General features: G+C 43.2%; 1 protein-coding gene across 3 annotated transcripts in view; it reads left to right on the forward strand.

Moving 5' to 3' along the window:
• KIF17 (kinesin family member 17) overlaps positions 1 to 11674 on the forward strand; it is a 31711-nt gene extending 20037 nt beyond the window's left edge. For 2 of the 3 annotated variants that reach the window (XM_088138505.1, XM_088138507.1), the window contains 6 exons: positions 1825 to 1958; positions 4126 to 4357; positions 6452 to 6710; positions 8192 to 8265; positions 9807 to 9927; positions 11224 to 11674. In XM_088138505.1, coding sequence (XP_087994631.1) covers positions 1825 to 1958; positions 4126 to 4357; positions 6452 to 6710; positions 8192 to 8265; positions 9807 to 9927; positions 11224 to 11420 — 1017 coding nt within the window. In that variant the 3' untranslated portion in view covers positions 11421 to 11674. Of the gene's footprint in view, positions 1 to 1818; positions 1959 to 4125; positions 4358 to 6451; positions 6711 to 8191; positions 8266 to 9806; positions 9928 to 11223 lie in introns of all 3 variants that reach the window. The other variant, XM_088138506.1, reaches the window with a different exon arrangement.
• Positions 11675 to 20246: the final 8572 nt, after the last annotated feature.

A 20246-nucleotide genomic window follows, 5' to 3' on the forward strand; every position in this document is an offset into this window, starting at 1 on the left:
TGTCAGAAAATAATTTGTGATGTATGTATCTCCTTGCTGCCCAATGGAGGTCATCTGGATTTTTTGCAGCCTATATCTGGTAGCCCTACCAAAGAAGACCAGTTTAGTCTAGTGGTTAAGGCTGCAGGCTAGAAATCAGGAGACTGTGAGTTCTAGTCCTGCCTTAGGGATGAAAGCCAGCTGGATGACCTTAGGCCAGTCACTCTCTCTTAGTCCATGACGATGTCAGGCTTGGGAGACAAGCTGGTCACTTAATTCCTGTTGCAGCCAATGGAACAATGTTTGGTTGATCTGAAAAAATAGCAGACCCTGCACCTGTGGAAAAATGCTAGGAAGAAAAAAAGAAATCTGGTAGCCCTACCAAAGAAATCCCCATTCAAATAAATTGGGCTTACTTCCTATATGTGCATTGGTATCACATTGACATACTCTTATACAGTGGTACCTCGGGATACGAACTTAATCCGTTCCGTGACTCTGGTTGCAACTCGAGTTGGTCTCAAGTCGAGGTAAAGTTTCCCATAAGGTTCAATGTAAATCCGGTTAATCCGTTCCGCCCTCCGAATTTGGTCGCAACCCGAGGCAAATTTCCCCATAGGGTTCAATGTAAATCCGGTTAATCCGTTCCACCCTCTGCCCGAGTTTGGTCGCAACCCGAGGCAATTTTCTCTTCAGAGCCTTACTCCTGCCAAGCCTGCTCTGCATTTTCTTTGGAGCCATGCTAACACACACACCAAAAACCTTCGCAAAACACCACAAAACACACCACAAGCCTCACCGAACGTCTCCTTGCTACCGTGACCTCACCCACAGGAAGCCGCGACCACGTGGCAGCAGGGAAAATGGCCGCGGATCCGGTTCGTAAGTCGAGGCGAGTTTGTAACCCGAGGTAAATTTTTCCTGCCGAAGCTGGTCGTAACCCGAAATGTTCGTTAGTAGAGGCGTTCATAACCCGAGGTACCACTGTATATCCTTAATTGGGAATAAATCCTATATAAAGAAATAAATCCTTCAGAATAAACATGCATATTTTTGCATACTTATGCTGTAATCCTAAATGCGCATACCACTGAAAACAATTTACTTCTCAGTAAATATACTGGATTATGCTTCACATAGTGTTGACATCCATAAGAGCTTCAATCCATTTTGCTTGCTATACTATAAGACCAGCAGCTGGTGCCCTCCAGATATTATTGACTTCAATTTTTATCAGGCCGAGCCAGCAGCAAGAGATCTCAGGAGTTGAAGACCAAAACATCTAGATTGTTTATCTCTTCTCTAATGTATTATCATAGATCAGTGTTGTCAATGTAGAACAATGTCATCTAATGACTATGAACTGACCTAGTTGGCAGAGGTGGAAGAAGTGTGTGTCATATATTGCATATGCGGGGGGCGGGGTCTTACACGTCTCTGAAAATACCCCATCTTAGCCTGATTCACCTTAAATGAGCATTGCAAGGTCAACAGCTGAATGGCTTTTTGGTTTGGAGCAGAAGCACTCTGTCATTGCGTAGCATCTTCAACATACGCAGAGTGAATTCTTTGCTCTTCCTTTCCCCTTGCAGAACATTTGGCTGGGACTGAAGAGTGACAACAGCAAAACCAAGGACAATAGGAAGCAGCTGCTGGGTGCTCATGTTCCAGTCAGCCTTGACCTTAGACTTAATTCTACATATCTAGAAGATGGGCCACTCTTGATTCATTTTGCCCCACTTCCTTTTGGAGGGACTTTTAAAATACAGGCATTACCCATATATCTGTCAACCCAGACCTCATGTATATTCCCAATTGCTGCCTCCCATGTTCTCTTATGCTCAGGAGTCCAGTATGGAGGAGTCGCCTGCTCCCCCAGAGGACCAGCAAATGAGGAAAGTTTTCCGACCAGACACACCTGGGACTGATGTAGCTGAAAAATTTCCTATGCCGGTGAACCAGCAGCAAGTACTTGCCAGGTCAGTGACTGAGAAGACTCTGACAGATGCAAAGGCATCAGAATGGTGATCATGAATGCCTCATGTTGCTATTTGAAAGAAAAACAATCCAGGTTTTAAAAATCTATATTCTTTAGGGTGAAAATAAATTAGACAAAGCCAGGCATCTGGGCAAACTAGTGTCTCAGCCTAATTATACCTAGGCTTGATCACTCTGTTGTTGTGTGATATTGAATTTGGTATCTTCTCCCCACTCCCACCCCCCACCCCCTCTCTTATTCCCTCTAGGTATAAATGGCTTGGAATCAATGCTGGGCAAAAGAGGTGCAAACGATTAGAGAATATGGAATATGGATTGGTGCTGGCTCTCAGCTTGGCTGGCTTCAAAGAAGGGTTGCACCAATTCAGGGAAGTCATGGGGATCGATGGCTCCTGGATGGCAGCGTGACTGCCTCTGAAGGCCATCTGCTGGGAGACTAGTGGGCTTCCTTGTGCAGTTGGCTGGCCACTGTGAGAACAGGCTGCTGGACTAGATGGGCCAGAGGTCTGATCCAGCACAGCACTGCTTATGTACTTACGTTCTTAAGAAAAATTAAAGATCCACACATTGGTCTCAGTTTGCAGTGCATGAGACTCCCAAGTGCGTGAAGCAGGCCTCTTTTCCTTTGGTGTTGGGGACTGTTCTCTTGCAGACCCTTCTCTGTAAGTCTGGAATGTTCCCCAACTTGAGAAAATGGACAAGCACGTGTGAAGGTTCATTCTTATTACAGCTTAGTCAGTCTTTGGATCCTAGCTTACATATTTGTTTCCCCACATAAGGGACTAGTATCTGAGCATTCATGAATAGAAGTGCATGAGCTGTGAAAGGTGTCTCTATACCTTCAGCGCCATTTATATGGTATTCACATGGGGGGTGGTGCGAGGTTCTTAACTGACAGCTTTTGCTCAGGCTTCAGCAGGGCGAAAAAGGTGGGAGGTGGTAAAAATATACCTCTTTCTCCCCTGGCTGTGTTCAGAGTAACAGAGTGACTTTGCTCTGATACATTGTAAGAGGACCTTTAAAAATCAACAACAGGAGTAGACATACTGCAGTTTGAATGTCGTATGCAATCTTAACCTAATTTCATTGAGACTTCAGCCTAATTTCAGAAGTTCTCTGTAAGCAATCAGGTCACGTCTCTGGTAAAAAAAGGAACGTTCTCTTCTCTAACGGTAGATAGGAGGATGAGAAGAGACAAAAGAAGAAATGGGGTGGTGGAAAAATGAGGGGGAGAAAGGAGGGACCTCCCGTGCCTTTTCTATTGTTGCTTTTAGCTCTTACCCTAAGGTACCCTGTTTGACCTCTGAAAGATAACAGCCCTGGGACAAAAAATGGATGCCCATCCTTAGAGCCTTTCCTCATTGGCACCTAACCATAACATAAACATGCCCTGACAGAATCTATTTTCTGCAGGGTCCCAATGAAGTTACGTTTGTCTCTTTCTCAGCCCATGAGGGAGACAAGCTGAAGTCATTCTTAGCTGCATTAGGGTTAAAGTAGCATTTCCCCTTATTTTGCCACCACCCAAGGGCAGCCCCATAATGTGTAAATCCATTACACTTTGTCACCTATTACCTTGGGAGAAAGTTAGGTGACTGCAATGACTTGAACAAGCAGCAGTAGAAGCAGGATAGGGGTTGGCAATAGAGCAGAGTTTCTCAACCTTGGCAACTTGAAGATCCCACATCCATGCTGGCTGGGGAATTCTGGGAGTTGAAGTCCATACATCTTCAAGCTGCCAAGATTGAGAAACACAGCAATAGAGACAGCCAATTTCATGCCAGTGTAATTTTCTGCTGACTGAAAGATGAATGGGTAGCACTTAATCTCAGCCATGGTGAAATGCTCTTACTCGTATAATAGTTCATTCACTTCCAAGCCATCCATTTGGAATTGCTGAAACATTTCACAGTCACAAGAGCAGTAACATTGAACAAGCTTCACTAAAACTGTAAACCAGTTTGTCTACCACCTTCAACTTTTTCCTGTAGTGAGTTGTCCAGTCCTAGTGGGCTTTTCCATTGCACAGCACAGAAGCTGCAGATTTCAGGGGTTCTCAACAGACCCTTCGTGGTGGAAGGCTCCTTGAGTTTAGAAAAGGTTATAAAAGATGTGCCTAGAGTTAAGATGTGTCTCTGGCCCTCTTAGATTGCAAATGCTGGAGCAACAAGTGGTTGGAGGAGAACAGGCCAAGAACAAAGATCTGAAGGAAAAGCATAAACATCGAAAGAAAATTGCAGATGAACGGAAGAAGCAGCTGCTGGAAGCTCTGCAGAAATCAGATGAGGACAGCAGCGACTGGGTCCTGCTCAATGTCTATGACTCTATCCAGGAAGAAGTGCGAGCCAAAAGTCGACTGTTGGAAAAGATAAAGCAAAAGGTGATACCTTCCCCTTCCAAAGCAGTTGTACACATCTATACTTTTATTTATTTCCAGTCCATGTAAAATGGCTGGAAATGCACAAGTTTAAGAAGCTCCTCTTTTAAGCACTGGTTTTCAACACATAGATCAGGACCCGTAAGTTGACTGTTGGGCTGCCCCAGTTGCACTGTCATTCTTTTCTTTCTAGGCTTAGTTGTATTTATTTATGTAAGAGGCAAACAAGAAAGGAAAAAACCAAGGGAAGACATGCCATTCAAAAGATAGATCAGAGCTCCTTTACCTTTAATAATTATTAGCATCTGGGTCAGCTTTTCCTATCCATGCTGGACTAGCTGTACAGGTAGTTCTCGTTTAGCAACTGCCTCGTTTAGTGATCATTTGCAGTTACGACAGCAAATAACTTTGCGACCAATCCTAGCATTTATGACCTTTTCAGGTCTGTAAAGCAAAGGAAAGCTGAAGTAAGATCATAAGCACAATCGCAGTTTTGCTTAACGACCACTTCGCTTAACAACCAAGTTGCCAGTCCCAATTGTGGTCACTAAACCAGGACTACCTGTATCTGCCAAATTTCTTGTTCAATATGATTCAGGATGAAGAAATTCAGCTACCCCACCCCCACCCCTTTGTTCATGATCCCACAAAAAGAGGAATACGAAAAAGGTAGTTCTTAAGTCTAGCAGGCCATTTCCACTGATCATGAAATCCTTGTTGGTGCTGGATCTGGATCTTGTTGCTAATAATTTGGTTGCTATGAAAAAGCAGCAGGAATTGTCCTGGGCTTGGTTTTCAGGTAGAAACACGGAGCTTGGGAGTGGGCCATGTCACCATTGGAGGGAGATCTTGCCTCCTGAGTTCCAGGCACCCTTGGCAGAGCCCGTAAGGGGAATGCTGGCTTGCTGGCTTTGCATCTCCCTCTCAGTAACCTAGGCAGAGCAAGCTAATGACAAAAGTATGGTCAGTTTTCTCCTTGTCTTCAGCAGGGGATCAGCCTTGCAAAACAAAAATCTGGTTGTTCGTTCGTTCATTTGTTTACTTGCTTGTCTTCTTTCTTAGACTGCAGGGGTGTTTTCTCCTTGTTCTCAACATAATAGGATCAATCTGTTTTTGGGGGATGGGAAATCAAGAGAGTGACAATATGGAACTGCTCTAACTATTTTTGCATGGCTTGTAAACAGTATTTTATGGTTGTTTTTAAATTTTTTATTATTACTATTACTATTTATATGCCACTCCATTTTTGGAGATTCTAAGTGATTTATATGTTTGTTTAGAGCAGTGGGATGCTGGCTGAGGAATTCCGGGAGTTGAAATCCACACATCTTAAAGTTGCCAAGTTTGAAAAACACTGGTTTAGAGTCTGTGAACTGAACTAAAGTGGTTTTTTGGTTAACATTTTGCACAGATCCAACCATTGTGATTTAAAACCCATGTTTTGTGACATTCTCTGAATCTAGCCAGGTGTGATTTTATTCAATAATCCTTTGAATTAAACAGCCAGCACTTGTAGAGCTGTGTGTGGCCCAAATTAATTAATACAATGGCAACATTACATGTAGATAATTAACAAAAAATAAAACTGCAGAAATTGAGGCCATCTGTGGCAGTTTGAAAAAGAACTGCAAAACTGCAAAATTAAAGCCAAATTTGTACATGTGTTAACCCACTGATGAATGCACTGCTTCATGTTGTAGGTATAAAGACTTTATGGTAATCATGTTTTTCATGTCCACGTGCTCCTGATGCCCAGTTATCAAGTACAAAGTCACCCAGTGATGTTCCTGTATGTGAAGCCAATCCTCTGATAGCTTCTGATAAGGACAGCACACTTGTATTTTCTTGAACCTTGCAGTTCTTCTAAAGAGCCAGCCACCTTGGTTTAGATAATTGATATAAATATAAAGATGCTGTTAGCATTTCATTCAGGTGTTTATCTTTTAGCTTTGTACATGGTGATGCTGCATGTCCATTGTCTCACCCATACAATGGGCTTTTTCCAAGGGAAGAGTGGAACAGATATTACATTTATTACAAAATAATAATTATACTTTTACCCAGTGCTTTGGATTATATTGATTCTCTCCTTCCCAGCTGCGGGCTGCTGAGACTGAAATCAAAGATCTTCAGTCAGAGTTTGAACTAGAAAGGATTGATTATCTGGCCACCATCCGGCGCCAGGAGCGAGAACTCCTGCTCTTTCAGCAGCTCCTGGACCAAGTGCAGCCTCTCATACGGCGGGACTGCAGTTATAGCAACTTTGATAAAATCAAGCGGGAGTCCACCTGGGATGAGGAATCAGGCTGCTGGAAAATCCCAGAGCCTGTCACTCAGAAGACCAGCCTCCCTGCAGGTAAGAAGAGCTCCAGCCACTACAGTATCATCTGGATGGGATTGCTCCAGATGCCCAACACGGGCAAGAAAGAACTCGCTAGATGACACCAACGCATTCCACCGACTTACTGGCCTAATTCATGTAATATGCTAACCCCAAATATGAACTGCCTGGCTTTGGCTTGGCTTACTGGGCAAACGCAGCCATTGAGGATTGTAAACTGTGACTTAAGACAATGCAGTTAATTGTCTTAAATTAATTTGAGTGTGAAGACATGGCTATGCCAGGGGGCCTGGGGGCCTGATGGGGGCTTGTGTTGTTGGAATTGGCTGGTGGGATAATCATTACTGCTCCCTCCCATCATCTTGAATGGCACATAGTCCTTTCATACAGAATTGTCTTAGCTAATTCTAATATGGATATTTATTGTTTTTATTGTTTTGGGTTTTAATTGTGAGCTGCCCAGAGTCGCCCTCTGAGGGAGATGGGCAGCATATACATTTAATAAATAAATAAATCCAGTCAGTTAGGACTTATTCAAATAATAATAATAATTAAAAAAAAAAACAGGCCAGGAACTGAAATGAAACAGAACTAGAGATATGCCACCAAGAGTGGTGAGAGTTAGGAGAGCTTTTGGAGTAAGTTTAGCATTTTTACTTGCCATATGCTTATAACTAAGCACAGTTCAAGGCCTATTTTTATGATCCAGCAAATGGCATCCCCTATTTTTTTATCTGCCCGTCCGTCCGTCCATCCATCCAATTTAAAGGCTGCCTGACTCCCAACAACTTGGGTGACTTACAATTAAAAGTAAGAAAAAAAGCAAAAACAAACAAAAACAAACAAAAAGAGAGCATGGGTGGCTCAATCATAACAGATGAAGCACCCCCCCACAGGGGCTCAACCATCACCCCACCCCAAAGCCTAGGCCAGTGTTGTCCAAACTTGGCCATTTTAAGATGAGTGGACTTCAGCTCCCAGAATTCCCCAGCCAGCCATGGAATTCTGGAAGTTGAAGTCCACTCATCTTAAAGTGGCCAAGTTTGGACAACACTGGCCTAGGAGAATAGCTTTTAATAGCTTCCTGAACATTCAGAAAATCCCTGCCATTCCCTGCATTGACATTTACCAGAAGGCAAACTAAAGAGCCTGCTCCCTGTCACCTTCTCTAACCCTCCAGGGCCCTTATCATGACCTCTCACACCTTCTGTTTCTCCTTTTGGGCAGGAAGCTACATTTACACAGCCCCAGTGTGTCCTTAGGGAATCCAGAGCTGTCCTTGGAAATAGGCAAGGACGGTGCTTTGCTTTGCACCATTTAAAATTTTGTTTAATAATAAAATACTCTTAAAAACATTCAAAAGGTAGACTGGAGCAGGGGGTTTTGTGTCCACTGGATGCCCTCTGCCCCTTCTCGATGGCACAATATTGACGGGGATATTGACATGGCACTTTTAAAGAGGTTAAAGAGAGCCACTGTTGCTGTTTTTCTCACAGCAGTTTCATCATTGTCACAGACCAAGGCGGGCAAGAAGAATTCGCCAACAGAGAATGGGGAGACGGTGATAATGGTAAGCTGAAAAAGGGAGCTCAGCACCTAATGAGAATAAGCCGTGCGTGTTTTCTTGGAGGCCCAAGTCCAGTGGCATTGCCTCTTCAGTATTTCATTACCCATTGACCACAAGGGGGCACTAAAGATGGAGAGTTAAGGATTCATTCTGTGTCCTCTCTTTGTCATCCTGCCTACTCTTTGTCTAAGAGATTGCTAATCTGAAGTCACTTCCTTCTATTTTTTTCCCCAGGTGCACTATGTGTATACATACACACACAGAGTGGATGCTTTCAGACTCCCCTCCTGGTAGGATGTGGTTAGGCAGGTGATAGGCTTTGCCAATCTCTATAATAGTGTTTCTCAACCTTGGCTGGCTGGGGAATTCTGGAAGTTGAAGTCCACACGTCTTCAAGTTGCCAAGGTTGAGAAACACTGCTCTATAATATAGTTCCTGAAATAAATCTCCTTTCTGTTATAGTTACCAGTAATCCCTGCTCAAGTCCAATTACCGCTCTCAGAAATGCTCCTGCAAATACACACAACACTTCAACCTCTAACATGTTTTGCATGCCATATGCACATAATCCATAATCAGTTATGTCTTGTTGGTGGACAGCTTTTTCCAAACTTCTTCATCAGAGCTGACAATTTGCACTTGTTAGAATGAAAAATAAACTTGGGAGGATTTGCTTCAAGTCAGAACTCTTCCTCTTACTTTTCTAAGGAAGGAAAGGGTGAAACCAGCATTCCCAGCCTTTGTCTTGTCTTGACCACTGGAAGAAGATCTTAGTGAGGAAACTGAGGGTTGGGATTGATTGCTATTATCACCCTTATGTTTGCCAGAGCGGGGGGTGGGGTGGGGGTGGGGACTGCTACTTTCTTCTGGCCACCCAGATACTACTAGTGGCAATAGCAGCAGCAACAAAGGGTTAATCCTGTTGGGTTGCCTTCTCTTATTAAGCCCACTATCCTACAGCCTCTAAGATAATGTCCCAATAGCCTAGGATGTCCCCTTACCCCCTTCTTGCTGGCTTCCATGACCGGCTCTTTTCAAGGCTGAAAAACTGCAATCTCAGAAAGCCCCAAAAGAGATGAGGTGAGGTGTAAGTAGGAGATGAAGTACCTCAGCCCAGGAAAACATGTGGATCAGCTCCAGATGTCTCTGTTTTCACTTCTGTCTTGCTGGACTGCAACAGGCAGGACATCAAATGGAGCTGGAGCACTTTGAATTGCTCTTCTGGAGTATAATGTAATTATAAGTAATAAATATATTATCATTAATATAATATCATTAATATAATAAAGATTCCATAGTAATCTTGCAGGGAATCACAGTTGACTGATTCCTCCACAGTTTCTATTTCCTAACTGCCATTACTTTCTCATTTGAAGGCAGTATAGCAGTAAATTGGACTTGAAAATTGGACTTGAAAAGATAAGGCAGAGGTCTCAAGTAACCTGGGATCCAAGCCTCAGTTTCTTTATTGTGAAATTAGAAAAACCGTGAGCCTACTTCAACTGAAGGATAATAAACTGGTAGTCCCTTGTCTTTGTCCCCAGCCAGAAGAAGACCGCTACAAGATGATGCTGAGTAAGAGTGACAGTGAAAATATTGCCAGTAATTACTTCCGCTCAAAACGAGCCAGCCAGATTCTCAATGCCGACCCTATGAAAAGTCTAGGTAAATCCCTTCACATGCTCTTTATTTTTTTATCCTGAAAACTGTGCCTGCTTAATAAATCCTCACGTGTTTAATATTTTTATGGAACAGTACTACAATTTCACTCACTCAGAGTCTCAGAGATATTTAAAGAGAGACTTTTTTCTTTTTTTTTTCAATACCTCCACCCTGGGGGAGGGAAATCATTTCCTCTGTCCCCAAGACTGGCAGACATTTGTCTCTGTGTTGGAGGGCTGAGAAATCACATCAGTTCCATATTATTGTTTTAGCTATTCCATTCTTCATTACAATATGTTGATGAAGATTCTCAGTCATCCAAGTGGAATTATCTGGAGGTTGAGTCATGGCAACTGGACTTCTTTTCTTTTGGGTAGATACGTTTTGCTGCTTGTCCAAGCAGCTTCTTCAGTCTGACTGAAGAACTTCAGACTGAGGAACCTGCTTGGACAAGCAGTAAAACGTTCCTAACCAAAAGAAAAGAAGTCCAGTTGCCATGACTCAACCTCCAGCTTATTCATTACAGGTAGTCCTCACTTAACAACCATTCATTCGGTCACCGTTTGAAATTATGATGGTGCTGAACAAATGGTACTTAGGCTTAATCCCCGAAGTTATGGCCATTGCAGTGTCCCCATGGTCACGTGATCAAAATTTGGGTGCTTGACAGCCAGCCTGCACATACGACCTGCAGGGGTCCTTCAACTCCTCCCACTCACCTATCTCACTGCCCCATCTCTGCCCTTCAGCACTGGGGCTGAAACAGACCCTGGCATGGTGGCGGATGGCTGAGGAGTGCTCCTGTGCAGGGTGGCCAAAATGGGAAAAAATTGTTGGGGGGGAGATAGGCTGAGGGGGGTCAAGAGGAGGTAGTCCCTTATCTTATCAAGGCTCGGGGCTGGGAAGGACCCAGCTGGGAATGGCTTGGATCGGGGTGAGTCCTTGCCTAAGTAGGATTCAGTTAATGACAGTAATGGGGATTGCCAGGATTGCCATCACTTAGCAATGTGGTCGTGTGACATCATGCTTTATGACTGTTGCTTAGCAACAGAAATTCCCATCCCAGTTAACGTTGTTAACTGAGACTACCTGTGTATATATATCATACTTGTACAGAAATTTTAAGAAGTCTTTGCGCACAAGCTCAACATCTGCAAAAGCATTGTTGCAAGACTTTAAGGTAAATTTCCCCTGGGGAGGATGGAGAATGGACAGTGAGGTTTTTTTTATTGATGTTCCTGAAATTAAACCCAAGTGCACACACCCCAATTTCCTCTTTTTGTCTTTTTCCCTGTACAGCTTCCCACACCTCGCCTCCTTTACTGAACAATGGCACTTCCATGTTGACTTCCAGTTTGGTATCTATCCCCCCTGCCCAAACAGTGGAGATACCCCAGCCACGCCCCTTTCGCCTGGAATCCCTGGACTTCTCCTCCCCTTCAGCCAAGACAAAACGCAAGAAAAGCCGGAACAACCTGAATGGTGACCCCCTCTGACCAGTGGGGCCGTTGTCTGCCTGCTATTCTCTCTGGCCAATAACTAGCCCTCCTTCATTGGCCTCCTGTTGGTGGCCACTGCTGAAATTCCGAGAATCCAAGGCTTTTCTTTCCCATCTGGGGAGAGTGAAAGCAATTAAAAGGTGCTTCCCAAAGACCATTCGTCTGATCAGCCCTCCATGTTCAAGTTGGGGCTGGCACCTCATATCGCAACCCATTCCTTTGCTATTTTGTACTCATGTGCCTGTCCTTTCTCTCCAAATCACTGCTCTACCCAGCAACAGGAAGGGAAATCAGTCCCAGAAGACATGGAGTGAAAGTTGCTGGCCATAAGCTTCTCTCCTCCCCATCCCACCACCTCCGGCATTTCCCTTCTTTTTTGTCAGAACCTGCCAGATGGCCTGGTGCATCATTGACTTATCTGCTCACTTTAGATCCTGATTCTGCTATTCTGTTTTGGAATTCATGGGAAGAGTGAGAGAACAGACAAGTTGCTGGCTCAGCTTAAATGGTGCCCCAGAGAGGGACCTCTCAAGAAGGGAAGGCTTCTTGAGCAATTGGGAACTCAGCCTAAAAGATGGATGGAACCAAAGCTGCTTAATTCAGGTTGCGGGTAAAGAGTGAGTGGTGATTACTACTCCCAACAGGGCAGTTGTAATTGCCAGGCAAAACATAAGTGCGCTGTTGATCTAGGGTGGAGATCTAAGGCTGAGTGTCCAAGAATTACTGTTCCAAGCCAGTTGCATGAGGAAGAGGCAGGACAGGAGAAGCTGGCTCTGATTGGCCTCCAGCAGAGGCTCTTGTTCTTCCTGTTTGTTCTGGCACATACTCGTGATTCTGCTCCATTCATCTATATAATGGCTCTTACCTGAGGGAGAGAGAGGACTTGGACTTTACCTAATAATCCTTTCCCAAATCATCCTGCTCAGAACTTTCCATAAAGCATTGCACATCCCATTGTTTTTCTGCCTTAGGCACTTGCTTTTTTTTTTTTTTTTTTTTACGAAAGCCTTAATGTAACTGTCCTGAGTCCTCCAAGTACTGTTTTCGTTTTCCCTCTGTAACCTGAGATCACCTCAGTCTGGAATTACTACTGCCTTCTTCCTCACTATAGCAAGAAAAAAAACCCTCTAGTAACAACAGCACTACTGCCACGTCTCAGCCACCGCTTTCTTCCCAGTCGACCAGAGGAAGCTGGAAAAGCCACTCTGTTTGAAGTTGCATAGCCAGCAGCAGAACACAAGCTTCTGATTTGCACAACAGTTCACCAGCTGAGAATAATAGATTGGGGTGGAGGGGTGGAGGGAACCAGCACTGCTGCCATTGTGGTGTATTTGGGCGGGATTCAGAATTTACTTTTAGACGCTGCTCTGTCTGTTACTGATTTGTTCATATTCACCTTTCCCCAAGCATAATAAACTGTTAAGACAACTTCAACTTGATTGCTTCACAGCCCAAGGTGGTCTATTGCTGGTTGTCAGCCCAAAGGGGTTGCTCTTGTGATGATGTGAAAGAAGCCGACAGGGAGGGGGAGAGCGTCTTTGCCAATTTTAGGGATTTCCCATATTTTGCCCCAAATATTTAGTGTTCATAAGGACTCCTTCCTTTTGTCATCCAACCAAGACAAGACCCGGGAACGGGAGCACTGTCTCCCCGGAATCTTCTTAGCAGCACACAGGCATCTTCCTTGCTAGTGTTTGGAAAGAGAAAAATGTCCTGGCTGAGGAATAACTCACTGAACCAAAAGAGCCATTGAATTGCTATGAGAAGGTTACTGCTGAATGCCAAGAATAAATGGGATATGATACGGACTTCCTTAGGGCTTTCTAACACAGCGACTTATGCAGAGAATAAAATCCAAGCAGAAGAAGGAAATACCAGATCCTTCTATACCAGTAACAGTGGGCAACATTTGCAGTTGGACTGGCAGCTTAAGGGAACAAAATGGCCACATTAAGCACTGTACTTCAGACAAGGGCCTGGGAGTGGGGAATGTACCATCAAAAGTTGAGATCTGAGGGCTGCAAAGTTGGCACTGAGGTTCTAGCACTACTAATTGAAATAGCATTGTACAGCAATTTTTTTCATGGAAAGAAAAAAGATGGAGGAATCAAAATGTTTGAGGGCCTTTCTCCATTTGTGCCTAACCATGGCCCAAAGATGCTGTGACAATATCTTCTTTTCTGCTGTGTCCTCATAACACTGCCTTCATCTTATCCCCAGTCTGTTGAATGAGACGGGCTTAAGTCATCCATGGTGTTAAAATAGTGTTTCCCCTCTTATTCCAACACTGTCCAAGGGCAACCTCAAGGTGTGTAAAATCTGTTAGGCTTCCCCATGGAAGGAAAGCAGGTGACTGGTAGTGACTGGGGACAGGGATCATAGAGGCAGGATAGAGATTGGCAGTGGGTACAATAAATTTCATGCTGGCATAGTTTTCACCCAGCTCAAGAATGGTTAAAGAGCACTGCAATTCAGCAAGGGGGAAAGCCCATTGTAAAGTGGGGGTTATTGCACACTAAAAAAAACCAAAAGTACAGCCACTGAGTGGCCTTGAAAATGTTACTGCTTTTTGGCACAACCTGCTTCACAAGAGGTATTTCCAGATGGGGTTTCACTGGGCAGTCACCCTGTCCGTTGGTCAACACCCCATGTCAATAATTTCTTTTCTAACGGCAAAGAATCCAATAAGAAGAGAGTGCAGGGTGGAGCAATCACAGCAGGATGAAGTATTGCCCTCCCTGGAGAAGACAAGTGATGTGTTTGGGATGAGTTGAAAGAACCAGTTGTTTCTCCAAAATTTCTCCATCTGTAAAAATCAGGTAGACGTACTCCTCAAACCCACTAAGCCTGACTTCAGAATAAAGATGAACAGGATCTGACTGCAATTCTCTTATTAGGTTGAGCATTTTAGTGTTGTTATTTCCTCCCTGATAAATCACGTTGCTGTAAAGGAGGCACAAGAGGGAGATGACGAAAGAGATTAAGCGCTTACAAGTGTCTTCACCCAATACGCTGACCAGCTGGGTTCTCACAGCCCATTGACTGGGTTACTTACAACATGCTTGACCAAGTCAGTTCAGGTAGCTGCATTCTCAGCACAGGCTAAGTTTGGTTAATTTTTACCTTTGTTACAGCTTGTGTTTGTGGCTTAGCATCTTGTGCCAAAGTAGCCCCAAAGCCGTAAAATAACTACACATTAAACTAACATAAGGGGGGGGGGGATTGCTCAATACACTGCCTATGGTTACCCAATGTGCTTAATCCAATTAAAAATTGAGTGGCTACATTTTGTACAACACACTAAACTTGGGTACTGTTAATCCTGGTTAGATTTTTGTGTGTCCAGAATAGTATGTTGCATAGCCCTAGCTCACTTAGCCCCATTGTAGTTCAGGGTACTGTGTGAACCAGAAAATGGATTCCATAACCAAGTTAACAACCTGGGCAAACACTGCCAGCGATCCACAAAGCAGCCAATCCCATTGTGGTCTCACTTGTGTAGGAATCCAGCTATGTCTTTAAAGAAAACAGGGCAATAGGTGAAACTGAGATTGTCATTTCAACTAAGCCTTCCTTTCCATCTTTATGTACTTTATATCTCTCCTTTCTACTTAGCTGTGTGTTTAAAGGTGGATAAAAATAATCAAAATGCAGCATACAAAATAATCATTAAAATAAAATAAATGAAAATCAGTATTAACAATGGAAGTCATGATGAAAGAAGTGCCTTGGCTGCTCCTTTAAATAGAGAGTAGAGGCGACATGCAACCCTTTGGGCACAGATGGGATAACCTCTGAATGCCCAAGCAACTTCAGAAGGGCCTCTCTGTTGGAACTTAATTAGGGCTACCAGTTCTGGGCTGTAAAAGATCAAATGGCCACAAGAGGGCAGCAAAGGTTTAGACAAGGCTCTATGTCTTTGCCGCCATCTAGTGGTCATCTATATCCTTGCAGCACTATCTCGTGTTGTATTTTGACACCCAGGCAGTTTCATAATGGGAAAGGCAGTTCCACACTTAAGTCCTAAGCCTACTGAAAGCTTAAAGCACTCTGATTTGTATCCAGAAAGCAACCAGGGCAGATCTCGTAGTACAGGTGTGATATGGTACTTGTATCTTGCACTGGCTAGGAGCCTAGCTGGCTCACTTCACACCAGTTGCAGCATTCCAACAGCCTTTGCTGGAGTTGCTTAGTCAAGAGGGGATGTCGATGCTCGCACACTAGCCATAATTGTGGAAATGGGCTCCCTGTTACAGGCACCGTTATTCTGTCCTTTCAACAGCTCTGAGGAGTAGATTGGGCTGTAAGGGTCGCATTTTTTAAATAATCAAATGGTTGAACACAGTAATCTGTGCCCCATTAAGACCGTTTAAAAAAAATGTTGATAAAGATGCAGGCATAAAAGCTACAAATGCTAGGAATGGTCAGAAGTTGCAAATTGTCCCAATCAACATTGCTAGCAGTAAGAAAAGTCACAGTACATCTGGTTTCTTTAATTTATATATTATGTATTACGTATGCATGTTTGTTTGTTTTTAAAGGCCTGGAAGCAAAGCAAACATCACAACAGAGTAGAGAACTGAATTGAATTGAGCAAAGCACATACAATAATTTGAAGCTGGCAAGTGAGTCATGTCAAGATCCATGCTGAAGCTTCAGCAGCTAAGACACAGCAAGATTGGGATATTCTTTTCTGGAACCCAACCCCACCCTCTTAGTTTGCACCCTCCTTCATTCATTCATTGCCCTCCCTATAAAGAAATAGAAATTAAAAGCACATGGTGGTGCCCTTAAAAGCTCTGGTATGCAAGAGGAAGAAGAGGGTGAGCCTCCAACATTGCATTTCCTTGTTGGATAAAAGGCATGTAGACATGCCTACCAGCAGCCAACTAGTGCTTAACCCATCTGGGTCATTTCTTGGCCTGAATCAGCAGAAGCAATGAGCAGTTCCCCAACCCATTGCCACACTCTCTCCTGAAGATCTGCCATGTTGTACGAAAGTTGTTCCCTCGTTTCTCTGCTGTGCCACAGCACAGTAAACAGAAAGCTTTGGCAACATAATGAATTTTACCGGCCAATTTTCATTGGTAAATAAGAATGTGAACTCAGGTGCTCCATGAATGGTTTCTTGTGATCTGGGCTCCGCATAGCAGCCATTGACATCTGCAGCTGGAGCTATGTGAGATGGGGAGGATCTCCATACCAGCAACATGGAAAATGAAGATATGTATTGCCTTGTGAAGCATTCCCCACTCTCAGGAGGCAAGAATTTCCAGGGGAAACGCTGTAAAATTTAGTTTCCCTTAGGTGACCGTCCACTTTAGATATCTAGGTGTATTTGTAAAAGCTGCCACATTTACAGATGCATAAGCAGAGCATGCTGGAGGCAAATGAACTTCCTCACAGCAGGCAGCATATCCATGAAATCATGCATCAGATTTTCCCAGTTAAGCCATTGCATTATATGATGCTTCACCAGTGGCCAGCACAAATCTCTCTCCCCAGTCAAATTTGTCTTGGTTGTGTTTTCCCCTTGCACTCCCACTACATACAGGGTATAACTGTCTCATAATCTGACCAATATTCTATTCCAAACTCTGAAGAGAAATTCCCAGTTTTCGAGGCACACTAATACTGAGTGATCCGCTTGATGAAGTTGATTCCCATAACGTGAAGATGCCCCACTAATCATTTGCAGAGGACATGTAGTCACCACATGGGCTCCAACTCATTGGGACAAGGTGTTTTGGCATGAAACGAATGCTTTCCATCCTTTGCCAGCAGAAAACCTCTAATGTGCTGGGCTCCAGTTGGCCGGCTTCAGGATCACCTCCTTCTGTCCCCCACCCCATCACTCTAGGGATGAGAGTAGCAAGTGGCAAGAACCCAGCCATTATAAACCACCATGGATGGCCAAGCATCTTGGATGAACCCAACCCTTTTGGCTTATTTCACAAATCATAGTTAAAGCAAACCATGGCTTCATAACAACTGTGAATTGAGCCAGTGCCAAAGCGCTGGACATAAAACAGGAGTTTGAAAGCTTCTCATGACATCAGTGGGGTTTTAAGCAGCCTGCTTCTGCTTACGTTGTGCCTTCGGAGAGTTGCCAGTGATTTAGACCAGCCCATCATTTTGTATCTCCAGCTGTTTTCAGATGAATATCCAAATGCTTCCAAACACATCTCCTCCTAAATGCTTGTGGCATTTAAGCCTAGCCAATACCGGCAACATAAATGAAATGGAAATGTAAGGCAGCAGAAGGGAGGCCAGTGAAACCACATCTTCAGTGCTGCAATGACTTCGCAGGTAGAAATGAGCTAGCTTTTGCCTTGGTATTATGGGAAAGCAAGCTTTAAAAAAAGCAGATGATAATTAAAACTGCAGCACGTACTTTAGATGTTATTGAAAGGATGGCTTTCATTGTTAAGTGATTGACTTTACTGAAAGTCATCTAAAATTCCACGGAAATAAAGTGAGCTGAAATGTTTTAAATTAAACAGACAATAAAAAAGAAGTCAGATATATTCAATCCATTTACTTAATTAATACCATATCTGTCTCAGTCCTGAGCACCAAGGATGGTAAGCTAAACCACCAGCTTTGCAAACTCAACATTTGCCTTGTGACTATGCAGTGGGGGAGACCATACATTGCACTAAGCCATAATGTGATTTATTTTACGTATTATGGTTTGGTGTAATGCACAACCTAACAGTTTATGGCTTGTAAACCATGGCTTATAGCAGAAACATGCAAAGTTTTCTGGGCTTTAAGCCTGTCATGCTAGAGATACACTTCAAAAGGTAGTTGCTGTGATCATATCAAAAACGAAAACCAACCTTTTTTTTTATTTATTTACAGTTCATTAAAACGAATGGGGCCCAGGGGTATCAAGCCAGGGAAGGAAGCCCTCTAGCTAGCACAGCACCATTGGGCGAAAGGTGTCAATTGCCTAGAATGCACACTTAACAAGGAGAGAGTTTAGAATACCTTGTGCTGCAAAAGAAGTTGACCACCCAGTTTGAAAAATTCCAGGACTAGTCAACAGTCACACTTAAATAAAGGGAAAAGAAGTAGCTTGATGATATTTTACCCTTCGATCTGGAAGAGAGGACCCTAAAAGTAGCTGCTCAAGCCTAATACACTGCGGTGAAGCCCTTGGGGATGCTGTGACAGTCATAAGTGCGAGGACCAGTAGCAAGTCACTTTTTTCAGTGCCACCGTAACTTCAAAAGGTTGTTAAACAAATGGTCGTAAGTTGAGGACTACCTCCATTTCAGAGGAATCTCTTCCTCAGCAAGAAGAGCCAGCTGTTCCTGCATCTGGAAATGGAGTATCTCCTTTTGGGGCTGAACCCTGAATCCAATAATTCTAATGTCTACACCAGACATATTGTGTCTTTTAACAATGAAAGCTTCTTGAAGTTTCAGCCTGGAAGTAAGACCTGGGCTTATGTTTAAGGGGCAGGGCTTCTGAAGGTATATGAAGGCAGGGGCCTTCTCCTGCTCACCTCCATACAGATGTTGCTGTCTGTTGAGGCTGACCAATTATAACAAAATGGGAGATGATCTACCTACATATCAGTTATGCTATTCCCATTCAGATAAGCAATATTATACAAAGAAGAAAAAGTAAGAAATAGTACTCAAAAGAAATTAAAATGAAGAATTAAATTAAAATTAAATAATTTTTAAATTTTTAAATAATTAAAAATTGAAGAAATTAAAATGAAGAGGAACTCTTACAAAATCTAGCATATATTAACAAAAGTCACTATATTCCTTTTTACTATCTTTGCAAACCATTTTTGTTTCCACCACAACCTATTCCAATTCATACACTGCCTTTTGTTCTTTAAACATTTAACCTCTCTCTTTTACAGGATCTCATAAATTCCATCCAAAACTTTCTTGATCTTCCCCTTCTTTTGACATTTTGACTCTTTCTTCACATATTTGATTATCAATGTGAGTCTCACTGATCCTCTCTCTATGACCAAACAACCTCAACGTACTTTTCTTGCATTGGTCACTGACTTTCTATTCAATCCACATGCATTCAGCACCCATTCATTCATCTTCCTGTTTTGCCACAGGCATTTATTAAGTACCCCATTCCTACTTCATTCAATTATGTTTATGGTTCTCCTGAGACACCTGACTTTCATGCCCTCGAATACAGTGGGAGAAAGCACACTCCTATGCACAGCTATTTTGACTTTTTTTTCTTTTTTATCAATATTTGTTATTTGCAACAGACTAACGTACTAACAGCATTTGTGTGCCTTAAAATTTTTGTGTTCATTTTCCCTTCTTTAATGGGTGGGCTCCATATGGAGGAGATGTTCCTAAATGTCCTTGGAACCAAGCTAACTGAGGGCATTATAAAACCAGCACTTTGAATGGTATCTGAAGAACTATCAAAGTCCAATATAATGCCCACAACACAGGTTAATGTGGCCATAGCTGGCTACTACATTTTGCATCAATTGCCGTTTCCAAATTGCCTTCAAAGGCAGCTTTATGTAAAGCACAGTACTTTGCAACGAGAAGGAGGGGTGCTAAAATGCCGAACTTCTCCCCATCTGCTGCGCATCCTGGCATCTGTTCCAGTGACCTTGCTGTCTCTTAGGAAAACGCCTCTTCATTCCCTGTGGGAATTTTATCTGCCAGACATTCTATTTCTGTGCTTATTGCTCACCAAATTACAACTGTCATCAGAAAAAAAGTCTCCTGGAACAGCTCAAAATGGGATGAATAGCGATTAGGCATCCCAAAGAGAACATCTGATTCCTGTCATCCGTAAACTATTTTCTCTCCT

This window comes from Python bivittatus, unplaced genomic scaffold (assembly GCF_059951505.1).
Source record: "Python bivittatus isolate LINGU-HERP-01145 unplaced genomic scaffold, Pbiv_v1 ctg000220_np1212, whole genome shotgun sequence".
Taxonomy (NCBI): Eukaryota; Metazoa; Chordata; class Lepidosauria; order Squamata; family Pythonidae; genus Python; species Python bivittatus.